The following is a 21,096-nucleotide window of genomic DNA, read 5'->3' as shown; positions in this document are numbered from 1 at the left end:
GCTGTAGCTCAGTGGTAGAGCACTTGCCTCACACGTGTGAGCCACTGGATTCAATCCTTAGCACCACATAAAAATAAAATAAGTAAAATAAAGGTGTTGTGTCCATCTACAACCAAAAAGAATTTTTTTTAAAAAAGAAGGAATGACAAGAAATCTGTGTTGGACACTTTATATACCATATTTCCTTATATCCTTTAAGGAAACTTATTAGGGGCTGGGGTTGTAGCTCAGTGGTAGGGTACTTGCCTAGCATGTGTGAGGCACTGGGTTCAATTCTTGGCACCACATATAAATAAATAAATTAAAAAATGTCCATTGACAACTAAAAAACATAAAAAAAAGAAACTTGTTAGGTATTACCTCTGTTTATAGAAGAAGAAATAGAAATTCAGAGAACTCAAGTCACTCAAATTCACATATAATAAAGTTGAAAACTGGGGTATACCCTGCATCATCTTACTAGCAAATCTTACCTTATACTACCTCATGCTATGTCTAAAGGATATTTTCACTTTCAAGGATAGAACATTGATATACTTTACAATAGTGATTCTTTGGGATTATACACCTCTTTAAAATATGAAGAAAATGACAAATATTTTCCTCAGAAACTATTAGGTATGTACATGCTTTATACAAGTACATACAATTTTAAGCATAATTAAAAGGAATCAACAGACTTTGAAAGCCCATCTATGAGTTCATGAACACCAATAAGAGCTTCCTCCTTATTGTACAGGAATATCATTTTTAATTTAGTGGAACTCATAAAATCACAATGATATGTAATAAAAGTGGTGATAATCCTTGGAGAGAGGTATTGGATAGTTTCATTTCAACTTCTCATTTTGTATTTTATTGTATGCTGTAGTTTCTTTTTCTCTTTTATTGTTTTGATTCATTGTACACAAATGGGGTATAACTTTTCATTTATCTGGTTGTACACAATGTAGAGTCACACTGTTTTTGTGATCATACATTTACATAGGGTAAAGATGTTCATCTCATTATCTTTCCTCCCCCTCCCCCCTTCCCCACCCCTCAATTCCCTCTACACAATCCAGTGTTTCTCCATTCTTACCTTATCTCCTCCCCCTGTTATGTATCATCATCTACTTATCAGAGAAAACATTTGACCTTTGGTTTTTATGGGATTGGCTTAGTTCACTTAGCATGATATTCTCCAGTTCCATCCACTTACCTGCAAATGCCATAATTTTATTCTTTATGGCCGAGTAATATTCCACTGTGTGTGTGTGTGTGTGTGTGTGTGTGTGTATATATATATATATATATATATATATATATAGAGAGAGAGAGAGAGAGAGAGAGAGAGAGAGAGAGTTTATTTATCCATTCATCTATGAAAGGACATCTAGGTTCATTCCACAATCCTAGCTATTGTAAATTGAGCTGCTATAAACACTGATGATGTGGCTGCATTACTGTAGTATGCTGATTTTAAGTCTTTTGGGTATAAACCAAGGAGTGGGGTAGCTATCAAATGGTGGTTCCATTCCAAGTTTTCTAAGGAGTGTCCATACTGCTTTCCAGAGTGACTGCATCAATTTGCAACCCCACCAGCAATGTATGAGTGTACCTTCTCCCCCACATCCTCACCAACACCTATTTTTGCTTGTGTTCTTGAAAATAGCCATTCTAATTGGAGTGAGATGAAATCTTAGTGTGTTTTTTATTTGTATTTCTCTCATTACTAGAGATGTTAAATACTTTTTTATGTATTTGTTGATTGCTTGTAGATCTTCTTCTATGAAGTGTCTGCCCTGTTCCTTAGCCCATTTATTGATTGGGTTCTTTGTATTCTTGGTGTAGAGTTTTTTAAGTTCTTTATGAGGACCGAGGCCCGCCTGGTTGGGAGCTTCATGTATTCTGTATTTTCTATCTTTACAGTTGTATTGCTTTTTTTAAAAAGTTGTTTGAGTGATAATATTATGGGCAATTTTAGTTTTTATTCTCTGTATTGAAAAAAAGAAAGTTAATAATGTATACATACATATATAACGTGTGTGTGTGTGTGTGTGTGTGTGTGTGTGTGTGTCTGTGTGTGTGTAAGAAATCTTTAAAGGAAAACTCCAGGGAGTGATCTGAGCCTATTTGAAATGAAACTGAGTCTCTCTCAGGAATCCAAGAAATCAGTCAGGGATAAGTGAGAGGGTTAGGTTGAGAAAAGGATACCTGTTCTGGGGCCTTTTGGAAAAGTCTATGAATAACTAAAAAGGGAGGAAGAAATCCTAAGAAATTTCCCTACTTCTCAATTCTGCTTAGGGCTGCTTGTTTCCTATGATTATAAGTCATGCTTCAGTTTTCACTTTGTTTTTGTTTATTTTTAATGGAACCAAGTAGCTGGCTGTTGCCTCTCAAGAATACTTTCAAAAGTTTGCAGTCTGATACAATCACAACACATGTATTTTCACAATAAAAGCATGTTCACTTACTTATAGGGCACAAACAAAACCAACTTATCTGGCCTAAACAGCACACCCTTTCGAAGAATTCTTTTCTAAATGGTGTCCCTCCTCTGTCCTTCAAATAAACCCATAGGGACCCTAGATTTAAGAAGCAGCTCAGTATTTTCAATATTTTGAAAAGACATCCTTGTCAACTTGTTTAATATAAAAACAAGTGTCCAGCTTTGGTTCTGCTGGTAGTAAAGCCAAATCAACAAACATAATACAGCTACTCAGTTCTCAGAGTTTGCAGTCTACATGGGAAAGAAAGAAAAATCTTCTTTGAAAGGAGTTTTTCTAATTGGAAATATACCAGTTTCACTGTTCTTATCAGTATACTCAAGGTTTTATAGTTATTCTCTTGATGGATGAAAAATGACAATGTGATTTCCCTGTTACGTAATTCCCTTTTGTTCTACCTAATTATTCCCCCAAGATGCAGATGCAGGGTCAGACCCCAACTTTCTACTTTCTAAATGTGTGAATTTGAGTGACATACTTAACTTCTTTTAGCCTCAGTTTCCTCATCTGTAAATACAGGGAATATTTAACTAATAGTTTCTTACATGGAAAGGAAATATTTTACATAAAGGCATTTCACATAGAGGCATTCAGTAAATGTTAGTGATATTCTCCCTTGCCCTCCTCAATCCCAGAAATAAATTGCATTTATAATATTTATCATAAATGGGAACTTTTATAAATATATGACTTTTGAGGTTCTTTTCTGGTAGAACTTTTATAAAGCACAATGGCAAGTTATAAAGAAAAGATGCTTGAGAGGGCAGGGGCAAACAGTAATTTTCTACCATAAAAGTGACAGCAGCAGGATCCTTGCAGGTTGATGTGATATTTGTCCAGATTTTTTTTCCTGTTTCTAATTCTTTTTCAACCATTCCTTGCTCCTGAAACAGAAACTGAAAACCCGTGATGAGACACCCGAAGAAGTCTGTACCTGCTCTCAATTAGGGAATTTATTGTGCCAGCATCTAGGAAGTCCTTTGGCCAATCCTCTGGGCTTTATGGGTATTGATGGAGACCTAAATACACTGATGGAGAATGGCACCCTGTCCAGGGAAGGAGGCCTCCGAGCTCAGATGGATCAAGCAAAAAGCCAATGTGCAGACCTCCGCCATGACTGTTGTGGGATCATAGGCAGCCTTAGGGCCATAAATATCTCTGGAAATGTGCACATCTCTGGAGATATAGGCATCTCTGCAGCCCCAGGCATCTCTGGTGACATGGGCATCTTTGGGGCTGTGGGCTTCTCTGGTGACATGGGCATCTCTGAGGTCACTGGCATCCCTGGAAAAATGGATATTTCTGAGGCCAGGGGCTTCTCTGGAGGCATGGGTTTCTCTGATGGCATGGGCATCATGGAAGACTTGGACATCTCTGAAGACACAGGTATCTTGAAGGCCAGCACCAAGGAATCAGGCTGCTCTAAGAAACAGTGATCTAACTACTCATATGCTTCTCTGCTAGGGGCACCAGTAGCAGCCACAATGATCTTTGTTCCATACAGGGCTATGCTGCTTTTCTGGTTGGTTTAAATGGGTGACAGACCAGGGCACCCCTCTTCCTACTTAGGAGTCTGGAAAAGGACTTAGGGTCTTTACTAATTAAATGATCACTATACATCTGTTAAGCAGTCCAGAATGTAGGCAAGAGAAAATTATGTTATTGTTCTAAAATGGGATTTGACTGTAGAAACATTTCCCTTTAGCTGTTTATTAGGCTGGTTCTGCTATTTTCCTTAATAATCAGCCTCCCTTTTTTTTCCATCCTTACTGTGCTAACCTGAGCAAAGTGGAAATATTGTCACAGTGGAAAATTACAATCCAGTTGAAGGGATAGAGAGATGGTATGCAATAGGTAACTGTGAATTACAGAATGCTGTAAAAGAAAATGTACTCTCAGATATGCCTAGTCAAGCAATGTTAGCTAACATTGCCAATAGAGACCCCAACATTTGCGTGATACATAGATCAAAATGATCCTTAATTGTTAGCATGAGTGCATGGGTGCTTGGAGGTTTAAAATATATAAAGACAGTTTTCATAAGTTGCAATAGTTGCTCTCCCCAGCCCACACCCCACTTGGTCTTGTTATTTTGTAGATATCCCGTAGGTTAATTTAAATCTATTACAGGGTAAAATGATCAATTACAAATATTGTTTAATAGCATTCTCAGCATCAGCTCAGGAAGCAACTGATAATCTGAGTGTTCTATCCCTGACTGAGACATGATCTGTATGCTTATTGGATTTTTGTTAAACAGTCCCCTTCTTAGTTTTTTTTTTTTAAATAAAGACCAGTGGTTTTGCTTATATAGACATTACATGACATTTATAGACTTTTGGATACAATCAGCACTACTTTTAAAATCTCATAGGTTTCTCACCTTGTGCTAATGTACATTTTTTAAGTCTATTTTTAGAGCTGGTCCACATACTCCCAGGCAAATGGGTATATTCTTATTGTCTAAACACAAGATCATCCACTTGGAGTTGGTATATTTACTGGGTTTTCATCTTTCCTGTTGAATATTCAGTCACTCCCACGTGCTAGGAGTAGATAGGGTAGGCCTTAGGCAGTATTTTTTTTTAAATTTTAGTTGTCAATGAGCCTTTATTTTATTTATTTACATTCGGTGCTGAGAATGGAACCCAGTGCCTCACATGCGCAAGCACTCTACCACTGGGCCTCAGGCAATTTTGACCATGCTGTACATATTGTCAGTATTTCCAGAACTACCAAGGCCAACAGAATCCAGGTCTTTAACCACAATGTTTATTCCAAATACTCCATATGTGGTTTCAGCTCAAAAATTGAACCTGTTGTATTCCATTTGTGAATACATAAAGTATCTAAAGGGTCACATTATTAGGTGCTTTTCTCTGAAAGAAAGAGGTGCCTTTCAATTTAGATATGTGATTTAACAGCAGAAGAGAGCCTCCAGGGTAGCTCCTTGATTTCTTACCCACAGCTATTCGATGAACCCAAAATAACCTTCCTTTATAGAGGAAAAAATTCTAAATCATTTTGGTTGTCTTTTCATATTTTAAATGGGAGTCATTTTTCTATTTACCTCCTCTTGGTAGCTGTTTTAATTCTGTGTTTTTAAAGAACGCTACTTTGTGTCTTTTCCACTCATAAATAGGGACCATTTTTCTATTTACCTCTTCTTGATGGTTGCCTTGATCCTATAATTTTAAAGCATCAAGATGATCTCCTATTGTATATTCTCTGATCCCTTCTATAATTTCATCTTCAGCTTATACAACCTTAATTATCAGATGTTGCCAGCTGTCATTTGATTTTTTACTTCTGGGAAAAATCGTATTTATGTATATTGGTTTGATGTGGAAGCTACCTCTAACCCTGGTTTTGTGAAGGAAGTTATCAAAAAGGATGACAGTACCAGTCTGTCACAAGTGAGGCTATTCCAGGTCTTGCTTTACACCCAGGGCTTTCTCCCTTATCTCAACCTGAATTTTTAGTGCATTAACTAGAATGACACACCAGCTATAGCTTGTTGAGGGTTTTGAGGGGGCAAAGGAAAAAGGAAAATGGCAATATGTAGTTTTTACAAATCCTTTCAAAAGCTATTTTATGATCTCAGCCTTATTTTCAAAGACCTGTGAAAGGTATTACCCAACCTAATTTATTGGATCCAAAATAAAGTTATTCAATAGTGAAAAGGTTTTTTTCAATACAGCTTTATACTCAGAATTGATAAATAGCAGGTCTGATATTTCCAAAAGCAAAAACAAAGATTTTACAAAGACTGTGTTTTTTTGTTGTTGTTGTTGTTTTTTTTTTTACTATCTAAGTACATTGAAGCAATTTCAGCCTCAAGATCTGTGAAGTCAATTTGTTTTATCTTTTGGTTGTTTGTGTTTCCTAACATATCCCATTATTGCTTATATATAATCAGAACCTTGTGAAAATTCTATATTTTTTTCTCATCACCAAACATTTCCCTTGTTTTACAATTGGATTTGAAAATCTGAGAGAAAAATGTTTAGTGGAATCCAAACACTGATTTGCTGGTAAAATCCCAGTAGCTATCACTACTCAGGAGCCCAGGAATAAAGTAGAAATTCCTGAAGGAAATTGCCAAGGCTACTAGAAAAGATGATCTATTAATGGCTTCCATTTCATATTCTCATACAGCACCTATACTGAAAAAGAAACGTGACCCCTTCCCCCACTATCTTACCCTTCCAATTACCAAGCAGAAATTCCATTCCCATATGACTTCCCTACTTAAATAGGAAGGCATTTAACCACCTGCCACTGTCTCATCCACTAATCTGACCTCTGCTTCTTTCCCATACAAGCTTTATATAGGCCTAAGGTCACTGCTTATCTTTTCTAATTATGAGTTAGTCTCAGTTCCTGTGCTGCTAGCCATGCTCAGGTTCTGCATGAACACCATTTTTAAAAAATCATTAATTCTTTACTTAGTTAATGACATGATATCTTTATCACAGAATAAATACAGTAATTCTAAGTAGCAGCTAACAGCTGTATTAAAGAAGAAATTCAGGAATAGGGTCCACTATATGAAGGAAAACCCAAAACTGTCTAGAACTAACAGCAAGAAACTGTCTAGAACTAACGGCACATGTATCTTTGGAATGTCACCTTAGAAATTGCATTCATTTATCACCAAGTCAGTTGCCATTGCCTGCCAACATGCATGGACCACCTTTTTCTGGGACACAACTTACACGTCACATGAAGTGAGTCCTTTCTCAAACATTTCCATCTAAAAGGGATACAAGTGTTTTTTAAAGGTGCTTTTCATAATATTTGAGCTTGGCCTGGATTTAGCTGAAAGAGATGTTTAATAACCAAGGATACTCATGTCAGATCTTTGTTACATACTGAATTTTATTAAACACACATGTTTCTTAATATTCTTAGGTTTTCATATGCCATTTGAGAATCTTTCTATGAGTATTTTATAAAGTGGCCTTTTTTTCAGTTATGTAGGAAAATGTAAATTACCTTTAAGAAAATTACTTCCCTCAAAAGGGGCATATTACCATGTTCTACATTAGTTTATACTTAGAAAGATTGGTCTTTCTTTCTCCCAGTGATTTAATGTCCACACCAAATCTTTCCCCCAACCTCAGACCTCTTCTTCCCAGAATTCTATGGATGATATGAGCTGATATGATTTCAACCCAAATCTGGTTGCCTTCTTCTAATTGCCAAACCTAGAACTGACTTTTGATATAAACATTTTAAAACAAAATAGACATGGCTTAAGCCTTAAGTTTTTTTCCTATGGAATTATCTTTTTATATGATATGAAGAAATGGATGACCTGACAGAAGACACCAACATACAAAGGACAAGGGGAAGGATTTGGGATCATAAAGGAGTTTTCTATTATCCTATTAAAGGTAATTCGGTTTTTGAAGTATTTGATGGCAACACAGAAGCCTTTCCAAGGGAGAAAAACTACTTTTCTAGCCCTATAAAAGATGTCTTCTCAGATTCTCCAGCTGTGGAACTGACAGTTTGGGCCTTCTCCTTAAATAGGAAGTATTGGTATTGTCACCACTCATGGTAGCCACATCTCCTTTAGATGTCAATGCAAGTAAAATGTGTTACATGATCTGTGATTTGTGACATGAATTCACAAAACACAAACGTGTTTTGAAGGAAGCTGTCTAATTTAGGCATACATGTCTTACAGGGGCTGAACAAATCATGTTCAGATATTGGCTGTGCAAAACCAGTAGCTTCCCTGTTAAGTCCACTGCCCTGTCCCTCTTCTTTTCTTTTTTCTTTTTTTTTGGGGGGGGGGTGGTGCCAGGGATTGAACCCAGGACCTTGTGCACACAAGGCAAGCATTCTACCCACTGAGCTATATCTCCAGGCCCTGCCCTGTCCCTCAATGTTTTCTGAAGCTTTGAGAATGAACTAGAAGCTATTTCTCTTCCAGTGTTGTCTTTCAGCCATTTTTATGACTATGTACTCTTTTTAGAGGACCCTACACCAGTCATCACAGAATCTGTTATGGGGAAACTTGTTGGGAGAGAAGAGAGGATCATACAGAAATACAATTGGCCAGTTAAAATTTTGTGTGCTCCTTAAAATAATATTATTTGCAATCAGGTCCCAAAATGGTCTTTTCCAGGAAGTACTGTGACTGATATATTTTCTTTTAAGACTATCTTTTACACCAGTAGAAATTCAAGAATGCTATGAATAGTGTGTTTTTGTCAGTAGTTTTCTATACTGCAGGATGTGGCCCTGGGTTTTCTTTTCTTTTAGAGAGTCAAGGATGGTGGGTGGCATTTTCTTCCTTAAAATGTCCACAAAGCAGATTATTTCTAAGCCTCTTGTTTGCTTCTGTAGCTAAACGTATCTTTGGACCCATTACAGGTCAGGTAAGAATACGTACACCAAATTCACTAGATGATCACTGTTCAAAGACCCATATCTCTAGTCACATCTCACAGGTAATTGCCCATGCCAGTTCATACATAAAGTATCTGCAAGTGTCCACCTCACTCATACTTGCAAACACGGTGATTTGCATTTTTGTGTGTACTAATGGGAATGCAGAGAACATATCCTAGTTCTGAAATATAGAATGTTCTGTATTCTAGTTTAACGGTGCCTCAGGCTTACAAATAACTAACAAGTTCAGTCCTTTTGGAATGTAACTCACAGTATGACTATTTGTATATGTATGTGTTTACTGTAACTTTAGTAGCATCTGGTCTCATAGGTCATTTGGACGTTCAGATGAAGAAAATTTGTACAAGAATTAAAAAAAAAAACTTAGTGCTAAACTTCTAACTTTTATATTGTCCAGCAAAATGTCACGAGGACTCATATATGTCAAACCAGAGATACAAACCAAAGTGAAGCAACTGGACTTCTCTCTGGGATGTATATATCAGGCAGCTTTAGGAGTAGGATTCATATATATGACCAGTTTAATCCATAGCATGTTAATGTCAGCTGCATACCTGTGTGGACATGATACAACTGAAGTATAATTCAGAAATCTGTGTAGGTTCTTTGAGGAGTTGACTTTTCATTAGCTTCAAATTTATAGAATGAGTCACATCAGCTCAAATTTGAATATTCCAAGATATAGTAGTGTATATGTTGTGTGTTATCCTGAGTTGTCATACAGCTGGAATATGGATGTGTGAACTAGTCAGAAGGTTCACTGCTAATTTTTTTGTCCAGTGCCAGAGTTAATTGGCCCCCTTCTGCAGTTGTGTTCCAGTTTCAAAATGTTTGATTTGTTGATATTTTCATCCAAAATTAAAAACCGTCAATCTTTTGTGTGTGAGAAGTTGATGTATATTAGCCACAAATAAAAGAAATGATGGCAAAACTCCCCTAGTTGGTACTGTGGCCTAGCTTCAACAGATGAACCATCTGACAAAGAGAACCTGCAAGTAGGTTCAAATATACTCATTTGATGTTATATTAAGACTAGACAGGTATCAGAGAGGGAACCTGGTTCTGAACAGCACTGGGGAGTGTAGGTTCTGTCACTGACCAGCTGTGAGGACAAGACCAACACTAACTTAATTCTCAAAAGCATGCTGATGGAACACTAGCTGTTTTGTTCGCATTGGAGACAGACATGTTGAGGGACCAGGCTCTTCATCTCTCTCTAGAGACCCCAGCAAGAATTCTCACACATGAGGCCTCACAGACTCAGAAGTTATTTCCTCCAGGCCTCCAAAGAGTCCCCTCCCAACCCCCAGTTACCCCAGTAGTGCTTTTCTTTCTAGGAATCACATGTCTAATTCCTCCTGTATGGAACACAGAGAAACTTGATATCTATTAATATCTAATAAAATACATTACAGCAAAGAAAATTAGTACAAAAAGGGACATAACAATGAATACAGGGTAAGTCCATCAGATAAAAATAATAACCCTAAAATGAGCACAAAACCAATAACAGAAACTCAAAATATATAAAACAAAAACTTGTCACAGAGCCCTTTGAAGTTAATGCTTCCCAACTACCTAATACCTGCTTTTCTGTATTTGCAGCTTCCTCATGCTATGAATAAAAACTGAGAAAGCTATCCCCTGGCCTGAGTGGACAGCAATGAAACTATGACATATTTCTGACCAGGATAGCTTAGCTAACCCTACGTATACATATTTCCTGCCTTTTGTCCCACTGTACACTTTACTCTAAAAAGCTGTTAACTGCTCTTAATTCCCCCTTAAAAGATGAAGGTTCAAGACAGCAAATATCTATATCTTCCTCAAATTGGTTTGAGTAAACCTATTTTCTTTCACCAACTTCTGTCTCCCTAGCTTTAGTAAAGTGGGGAGCAGTAGAAACTTCAATTCCAGGTGACAAACTGAAAGAAGTAAAATGAGAAATAGAAAAACTCACAGTTACAGTTGGGAACTTTAACATTCATGTCTCAGCAACTGACAAATCTAAGAGAAAATCATCAAGGCTATAGAACTGCAAAATATAACCAACCAACAGGATCTAATTGACATACATTGACAACTATGAACAACAACAGCAGAATACATATATTTTCCAAGCTCTGAAAGAACATATACCAAGAAAGATCATATCCTAGATCCTAAAACAACTCTCAACAAATTAAAGGAATGATAATCAAACAGACTGTGCATTTTGACCACAATGTGATAAAACTAGAAACCGATATTGGATAACAGTAAAATTCTCTAGACATTTCTATATATTCCACCAGGTCTCAAAGGAAATTGAAAATCATATCAAAGGACTTCCTGTTTGTAGGTCAGCATGTAAAAAGTTTGGATCTTGCACTCTTGTTCAAATAAGAGCTAAACAAAAGAAATTAACTTTTCTTAAGTCCATGAGAGAACTGAGTTCACAGGAAAAACTATTGCCCCTGAAATTGGAGAGACAGAGAAGAAGGAACAGAAGAAGAATTTATCAGATCAGGAACTCATAAGCAGAATCCTTCAACAAAATCAGTAACAGAGTATAACAGCTTAACCTTTAATTAAAGAATTATTGGAGATTTGGCATACGGACAAACTTAAGAGTTAAAAAGAAAAAAATATTTCAAGAGATCTATTGCACAGCATGGTTAGTATAGTTAAAAATGTTACGTTGTATTTTCGAAAAACATAAAGAGAATTGTGTTCTCACCACAAAAATGACTTAGGGTTGGAGGTGTAGCCCAGTGCTTGAGTGCATGTTTGGCATACATAAGGTCTTGAGTTTGCTCCTCAGCAATAATAATAATAATAATAATAATAATAATAGTAACTATAATAATGCATTTTTTAATTACCTATATTTCACCATTTTGCAATGTGTGCATATATATACACACATACATACATACACACACTTGTTAAACCTCATTTTGTAAATGGTAAATACATAAAATTTTGTCTGTCAATTTTTTAAAAATTAGCAACAAACAAAAACTCTTTGAGGGACTCAGTCTTAGGGAAGAGTCCACAGTTTTGTGACTTTTTTTATACTAGTAACCCTACCAAATAATAATAATGGAGAATGAAGAAAAATCTCTTCATACTGCCAGCAAGAGAAGACCTGCCCTTAAAAGAAACTATTTCACCATAACATAACTTGTTTAGAGCCAAATTGAACTAGGCTAAGAGAAACACCCAACTCCAGCCCCTAATTGTACTGCAGATAGGGGGAAAGGTAATGCCCAATTCCACTCACCCTTTTCCTTTCCATGTGGGGAAGAAATATAGACAACTCTAAGCCCCTGTAGACTTCCTGTCTCTACAAGAAAGTTGGAGGAAAATGTGAAACATTTCTGAAATTCACAGCAGCCCAGGGGTAGAAGCTCACTAAAATACTGATATCTAATTGTAGGACAGTAGAACATTTCTATTCCTTCCATATTTTACCACCAAATCAATTATACTCCTATGTAATAACGGGAATATAACTGGAGAAAACCACACATCACGGACCTTATTTAAAAATGAGTCTCTAGAAAACCCAAAAGACCAGGAGAGAAAAAAAAGACATCAAAGGAAATTTTAGCCTCTGACACCTGCAGCTACAGGAAATAGTAAACACAGTCTAACCCTTAGCTATATAAACACAAAACCTTGCAGTAAAAGACTATCTCAGTTCCTTTTATCCAGCACATCATGTCTGGCTTTCTAGCAAAACATTGCAATGTGTAGTAAAAGACTAAATTTCACATTGTTAAAAAAAGTATAAATAGATAAATCAAGTTTCAGAAACAACTTAGTATGGCAGAAGTGTTAGGATTATTTAACAGAGAATATAAAAGAATTATGATTAATATAGAAGGGGCACTAATGAAAACAATGGGCAACATGTAAGAACAGATCAATAATCTACATAAAGAAATGGAAATGAAAGAATGAAAATGAAATGCTAGATATAATATGTAATTTCAGAGAAATTAAGACTGACTTTGATAGGTTCATCAATTGATTGGACACCAGGAAATAAGCAGTAAGTTTGAAGAAATTTCAAATCCTTCAAAACTAAAATGCATACTCATAGAAAAAAGAATGAAAATGATATAACAGAATATCCAAGAACAGTGGAACGATTACAAATATATAACATACCTTTATGTGATAAAGAATTACATTAGTTCAAGGTATCATGGGAGTACCAGAAAGGGAAAAAAGAAACAAGAAAAATTTAAAGCAATAATGATTTATAATTTATCAAAATTAATGATTGATACCAAGCCACAGATCTAGGAATCTCTCAACAATAAGAATATCAAATTATCTGCCTAGGGCTGGGCATGATGGTACATGCCTGTAATCCCAGTGGCTAAGGAGGCTGAGGCAGGAGGATCATGAGTTCAAAGCCAGTCTCAGCAACTTTGCAAGGCTCTAATCAGCTTACCAAACCTCTGTCTCTAAATAAAATACAAAAAGGGCTGGGAATGTTGCTCAATAGTTAAGTGCTACTGGGTTAAATCCCCAGTACCCCCCCTCCAAAAATCTACCTAGCTATATTATATATTCAAACTAAAGACAAGTAATATTGAGAGGAGCCAGAGAGGAAAATAGCTTAGTGGGAAGAAAAATAATTACTGCAGACTTCTCTTAAAAGTCTCCACACCAACAGGAAGAATCTAGAGCAAAATGAAGTACTGAAAGAGGAAAAACACCAATCTAGAATTCTATATGCAGTGAAATTATTCTTAAAAGATCAAAAAGAGAAAAGCTAAAAGAAAGATGGTGGACTAAGAAGATCCAGGCACTCATTCCCTGACACAAACATTTTTTAAAAAATCAATACAGGATAAAGCAATTGTTAAAGAGTTATGGAGATCAGTCAAGGTCATTAGCAATTTAACAAATGCCCAATGAAGAAAAATTCACACTAAAATCACTGGGAAAATGTATGATATTTTTACACACTCCTAATCCACACATCTGGTGTGATGTGATTCTTGAGAAAGTGGTGGTTTGGTAGCTAGGTACCACTAAAACCATAGGGAACAGAGTAGAACTAATTTGCAATATTCTAACCTATCAAATAGTTCAGAGGGATCAGTATGTGTTGCCTAACATGGAGCTTAGTTTGCCTAAGCAAAAGAGTTGAGATCTTAGGCTAAAAGAGGCTCAGAAAATAGTTAATACTGTCCTTGAAAACTGCAGGGGTCTAGAGGTCAACAGCTACAAGAGGCAAGAAAATTAATGGTAGTAAAATACAATATAAGAGCTAAGACCCCCAAAAGTACCAATAACATTAAGGGACATTAAGACACTACTTGAAAGTTATTATATTATATGGGGAAAAGTAGAAAAAAGAACACATAAAGGCCATGGAAAAGTGCATGCTTCATGCTCAGGAAAGGACTAAGAAGACTGTAAGGCTACCTGGTGATTCAATTCCAAGGCTATGAATACAACCTGTTAATTAGTGAAGGTGTACTCCTATAAAGAGGCATTCTGAGAAGTGTGAAAGAAGAGGTTTTCTTTTTTTAAAAATGTAGATAGATAAATAGATGATAGGTAAATAGACAAATATTAAGGCAAAGAAAGACACAGGAATATAACTCATTGAAAGGGAAAAAATAAATCTCTGGAAATCATCTAAGATAAAAAGGCATCAAATGTACTAGACATAATCTTTAGGACAACAGCCTTAAATATGTTGAAAGAACTAAAGAAAATCAAGACAATAGGATCCAAGATGGCAGACTAGAGGGTGACTGCATCTCGTGTCGCTCCAGAGCTCAGGATTCAAGAAGGGGAGGTATTGAGAGACTTGGACCAACATAGAGCCGCAGGTTGAGTCTCTCCACCAGGTGAATCTTGGCCTGGGTGGCAGGCCCGGACAGGGGCAGCTTCTCGGAGCAGGGCAGGGCAGCAAGAGTTTTCCCCAAGTAGCCCTGCTCTCTCCAGCGGCAGGCAGGGTCCACAGCCAGCTTCTTGGAGCAGGCCTGCCCAGTGACAGCTTTTCCTCACAGAGCCAACCCCAAGCCCTGAACCCAGCAGCGGGTACCGACCCGCAGGCGGCTTCTAGGACCAAGGCAGGAAAGGGAGAGGCTTTGCCCGAGCAGCCTGGCTCCCTCAGGTGGGGGCAGGCCCTGTCTATAGCCAGATTCTAGGAGCAGAACTGCCCAGTGAGAGGATTTCCATGCAGAACCAGCCCCCAGCCCTGGACCCAGTAGCAGGCTAGGGGCAGCTTTCTTCGAAAGCACTGCATTATCAAGTTCCTCCAAGACTTCAGGCTACTGAAGCCTGGCAGGTGATATACTGGAAATCGACAGGGACACTATAAGCCAATAGAGGAAATCTGCAACATCTCAGAGACCCACTGATATCTGACCAGTATGAGAAAACAAGGGAAGAAAATGTCCCAAACAAACCTAGATCTATATCAATAAAACCCAATGACAGCACAGCAGAAGAAATGTCAGAAAGGGAGTTCAGAATGTACATAATTAAGACAATCAGGGAAGCAAACAAGGAGATGAAAGAGCAAATGCACGCATTGAAGGAGGAGATGAAAGAGCAAATGCAGGCATTAAATGATTGCAACAATCAACAGTTAAAAGAGCAAATACAGGAAGCAAAAGATCATTTCAATAAAGAGTTAGAGATACTGAAAAAAAAAAACAAACAGAAATCCTTGAAATGAAGGAAACAATAAACCAAATTAAGAACTCCATAGAAAGCATAACCAATAGGATAGAACATCTGGAAGACAGAACCTCAGACATTGAAGACAAAATATTTAATCTTGAAAACAAAGTTGAACAAACAGAGAACATGGTAAGAAATCATGAACAGAATCCATAAGAATTATGGGATGTCATGAAAAGGCCAAATTGAAGAATTATTGGGATTGAGGAAGGCTTAGAGAAACAAACCAAAGGAATGAACAACCTATTCAATGAAATAATATCAGAAAATTTCCCAAATATGAAGAATGAAATGGAAAACCAAGTACAAGAGGCTTATATGACTCCAAATATACAAAATTACAACAGACCCACACCAAGACACATTATTAAGAAAATGCCTAACATACAAAAGACAGAATTTTAAAGGCTGCGAGAGAAAAGAATCCAATTAAATTCAGGGGGGAAACCAATAAGAATATCTTCAGATTGTTCAATCCAGACCCTAAAAGCTAGAAGGGCCTGGAACAACATTTACCAAGCCCTGAAAGAAAATGGATGCCAACCAAGAATCTTATACCCAGCAAAACTTACTTTCAGATTTGACGACGAAATAAAATCCTTCCATGTTAAACAAAAGCTAAAAGAATTTCCAAAAGAAAGATGGCATTACGGAACATTCTCAGCAAAATATTCCATGAGGAAGAGATGAAAAACAATGATCCAAATCAACAACGGGAGGAACTAGCCTAAAGGAATAGCCAAATAAAGGAGAAACCAAATCATGTCAAAAAAAAAAAAAAAGAGTCAAATGACTAGGAATACAAGTCATATCACAATAATAACCCTGAATGTTAATGGCCTGAATTCATCAATCAAAAGACATAGACTGGCAGATTGGATTAAAAAGAAAAATCCAACAATATGCTGCCTGCAAGAGACTCATCTCATAGAAAGAGATACCCACAGACTAAAGGTTAAAGGATGGGAAAAAACATACCACACACACGGACCCAGCAAAAAAGCTGGAATGTCCATCCTCATTTCAGATAATGTGGACTTCAAGCCAAAACTAGTCAGAAGGGATAAAGAAGGATATTACATAATGCTTAAGGGAAGCATAAATCAACAAGACATAACAACCATAAATATCTATGCCCCAAACATTGGCTCATCCATGTATGTCAAACAAATCCTTCTCAATTACAGAAATCAAATGGACCACAACACAATAATACTAGGGGATTTTAACACACCTCTCTCACTGGATAGATCTTTCAGACAAAAACTGAATAAAGAAACATTAGATGTCAATAACACATTCAACAATTTAGACTTAATGGACATATATAGAATATACCATCCAACAAAGAACAAATACACTTTCTTCTCAGCAGCACATGGATCCTTCTCTAAAATAGACAATATTTTATGCCACAAAATTACTGTCAGCAAATACAAGAAGATAGAGATACTACCTTGTATTCTATCACATCATAATGGATTGAAATTAGAAATAAATGACAGAATATAAAACAGAAACTTCTCCAATACCTGGAGATTAAATAATATGGTGAATGGATAACAGAAGACATCAGGAGGGAAATAAAAAAATTCTTAGAAGTAAATGAGAACAAAGACACATCATATCAAAATCTCTCGGAAACTATGAAAGCAGTACTTAGAGGAAAATTTATTTCATGGGGCGCATTCAACAAAAGAAGTAAAAATCAACAAATAAACAACTTAACACTACAGCTCAAAGCCCTAGAAAAAGAAGAGCAGACCAACACCAAAAGTAGTAGAAGACAGGGAATAGTTAAAATCAGAGCTGAAATCAATGAAATTGAAACAAAAGAAACAATCGAAAAAATTAACACAATAAAGAGTTGGTTCTTTGAAAAAATAAACAAAATTGATAAACACTTAGCCACACTAACAAAGAGAAAGAGGGAGAAAATTCAAATTACTAAAATTCAGAATGAACAAGGAAATATCACAATAGACACGAATGAAATACAAAACATAATTAGAAGCTATTTTGAAAATCTATACTCCAACAAAACAGAAAACCTCAAAGACATCAACAAGTTTCTAGAGACATATGAATTACCTACACTGAACCAGAGGGACATACACAACTGAAACAAATCAATTTCAAGCAATGAAATAGAAGAAGTCATCAAAAGCCTACAACAAAGAAAAGTTCAGGACCAGATGGGTTCTCAGCCGAGTTCTACAAAACCTTTAAAGAAGAGCTCATTCCAATACTCCTCAAAGTATTCCATGAAATAGAAGAGGAGGGAACCCTCCCAAACTCATTCTATGAAGCCAATATCACCCTGCTACCTAAACCAGACAGAGACACATCGAGGAAAGAAAATTTCAGACCAATATTCTTAATGAACATCAACACAAAAGTTCTAAACAAAATTTTAGCAAATCACATACAAAAATATATTAAAAAGATAGTACACCATGATCAACTGGGTTTTATTCCAGTGATGCAAGGTTGGTTCAACATCTGGAAATCAATAAATGTCATTCACCATATCAACAGACTTAAAGTTAAGAATCACATGATTATTTCGATAGATGCAGAAAAAGCATTCGATAAAATACAGCATTCCTTCATGCTCAAAACACTAGAAAAAATAGGGATAGTGGGAACATATCTTATCATTGTAAAGGCCATCTACGCTAAGCCCATGGCCAATATCATTGTAAATGGTGAAAAACTGAAAGCATTCCCCCTAAAAACTGGAACAAGGCAGGGATGTCTTCTTTCACCACTTCTATTCAACATCGTGCTTGAAACTCTAGCCAGAGCAATTAGACAGACCAAAGAAATTTATAGGGTTACAAATAGGAAAAGAAGAACTCAAACTATCCCTGTTCGCTCATGACATGATTATATATTTAGAGGAACCCGGAAATTTCACCAGAAAACTTTTAGAACTCATAAGTGAATTCAGTAAAGTAGCAGGTTACAAGATCAATGCTCATAAATCCAATGCATTTTTATACATAAGTGATGAATCTTCAGAAAGAGAATTTAGGAAAACTACCCCATTCACAATAGCCTTGAAAAAAATAAAATACTTGGGAATCGATCTCACAAAAGTGGTGAAAGACCTCTAAAATGAGAACTACAGAACACTAAAGAAAGAAATTAAAGAAAACCTTAGAAGATGGAAAGATCTCCCATGTTCTTGGATAGGCAGAATTAATATTGTCAAAATGGCCATACTACCAAAAGTGCTATACAGATTCAATGCAATTCCAATTAAAATCCCAGTGACGTACCTTACAGAAATAAAGCAAGCAATTATGAAATTCATCTGGAAGAACAAGAAACCCAGAATAACTACAGCAATCCTTAGCAGAAAGAGCGAAGCAGGGGGTATCTCAATACCAGATCTTCAACTCTACTACAAAGCAATAGTAACAAAAACAGCATGGTATTGGTTCCAAAATAGACAGGTAGATCAATGGTACAGAATAGAGGACGTGGACACAAACCCAAATAAATACCATTTTCTCATATTAGACGAAGGGGCCAAAAATATGCAATGGAGAAAATATAGCCTCTTAAACAAATGGTGCTGGGAAAACTGAAAATCCATATGCAACAGAATGAAATTAAACCCCTATCTCTCACCCTGCACAAAACTCAACTCAAAATGGATCAAGGATCTTGGAATCAGACCAGAGACCCTTCATCTTATAGAAGAAAAAGTAGGTTCAAATCTTCAACATGTCAGCTTAGGATCAGACTTCCTTAACAGGACTCCCATAGCACAAGAAATAAAAGCAAGAATCAACAACTGGGATAGATTCAAACTAAACAGCTTTCTCTCAGCAAAGGAAACTATCAGTAATGTGAAGAGAAAGCATACAGAGTGGGAGAAAGTCTTTGCCATTCATACTTCAGATAGAGCGCTAATTTCCAGAATATATAAAGAACTCAAAAAACTCTACACCAAGAATACAAATAATCCTATCAACAAATGGGTTAAGGAAATGAACAGACACTTCACAGAAGAAGATCTACAAGCAATCAGCAGATATATGAAAAAATGTTCAGCATCTCTAGTAATAAGAGAAATGCAAATCAAAACTGCCCTATGTTTCCATCTATCCCCAATTAGAATGGCGATTATCATGAACACAAGCAACAATAGGTGTTGGAGAGGATGTGGGGAAAAAGGTACACTCATACATTGCTGGTGGAGCTGCAAATTAGTGCAGCCACTCTGGAAAGCAGTATGGAGATTCCTCAGAAAACTTGGAATGGTACCAACATTTGACCCAGCTATCCCACTCCTTGGCCTATACCCAAAGGACTTAAAATCAGCATACTACAGAGATGCAGCCACATCAATGTTCATAGCTGCTCAATTCACAATAGCCAGATTGTGGAACCAACCTAGATGTCCTTCAATTGATGAATGGAAAAAGAAACTGTGGTATATATATACAATGGAATATTACTCCACCATAAAGATTGATAAAATTATGGCATTTGCAGGCAAATAGATGAAATTGGAGAATATCATGCTAAGTGAGATAAGCCAATCTCAAAAAACCTAAGGAGGAATGATCTCGCTGATAAGCAGATGATGACACATAATGGTGGGTGGGAGGGGTTATAGTTAGGGTTAGGGCTAGGGTTAGGAAGGGTGGCAAGAATGGAGGAAGGAAGGACTGTATAGAGGGAAAAGAGGGGTGGGAGGGGTGGGGGGAAGGGAAAAAATAACAGAATGAATCAACATTACCCTATGTAAATTTATGATTACACAAATGGTATGCCTTTACTCCATGTACAAACAGAGAAACAACATGTGTCCCATTTGTTTACAATAAAAAAAATGAAAAAAAAAAGAATACAAATAATAATAAATACTGACACCAGCTCCGGAGTTCCCTAGCGTGCACACAAGGCAGCATCGACTTGTAAATGCTGGAGGGCAGCGAGGTTCCCCCCAAATCGCCAGCAACGCCCAAACTTCACGCAAGGGCAACTGGTAGTCTTGAGAGACATTCCAGAAGAACAGGTCACCAAATAGGGAGACCATACAGGAGCTCCCCTCCCTGCTGAACCTGGAGGATATCATAGTGAAGATGTGGTTTAAAAACCAGCACGTGAGATGAAAGAAGCAGCAGCAACAAAGGCAGACAAGTCCCTCCCCAGGACCCTCCAACCCCAGCACTGAAGCGAAGGAGGAGGAGTCCCGCTTGCCAGTGACCCTGGCAAATGCTGACTCACAGAGGTCTGAAAGCTTATGTAACCAGGACATAGACCAAATGATAACACTGTATCATTTACCTGAAAAAGAGGATCCCAGGGTGCCTTGGTTGAGGGGCTGTGGCCTGCAGGCATCCTCAGGGTGACTGGACACTTACAGTCCCCAGCACAGGTCAGTGATCCAAATGGACGGAGGTGAAAAAGCAACCCCCAGTGGGAAAGGGAGGAAAACAATGGGCTCTAGACTGTCACC

At 37.0% G+C, this 21,096-nt stretch overlaps 1 protein-coding gene across 3 annotated transcripts in view; it reads left to right on the top strand.

Annotated features, from left to right (window-relative positions):
* Mtmr8 (myotubularin related protein 8) overlaps positions 1-9,813 on the top strand; it is an 84,389-nt gene extending 74,576 nt beyond the window's left edge. For all 3 annotated transcript variants that reach the window (XM_047536857.1, XM_047536856.1, XM_047536855.1), the window contains exon 14: positions 3,383-9,813. In XM_047536857.1, coding sequence (XP_047392813.1) covers positions 3,383-3,925 — 543 coding nt within the window. In that variant the 3' untranslated portion in view covers positions 3,926-9,813. The remainder of the gene's footprint in view (positions 1-3,382) is intronic.
* Positions 9,814-21,096: the final 11,283 nt, after the last annotated feature.

Source organism: Sciurus carolinensis, chromosome X (assembly GCF_902686445.1).
Source record: "Sciurus carolinensis chromosome X, mSciCar1.2, whole genome shotgun sequence".
NCBI lineage: Eukaryota > Metazoa > Chordata > Mammalia > Rodentia > Sciuridae > Sciurus > Sciurus carolinensis.
The sequence above is the reverse complement of the archived record's forward strand: the minus strand, read 5'-3'. Positions and strand labels throughout refer to the sequence as shown.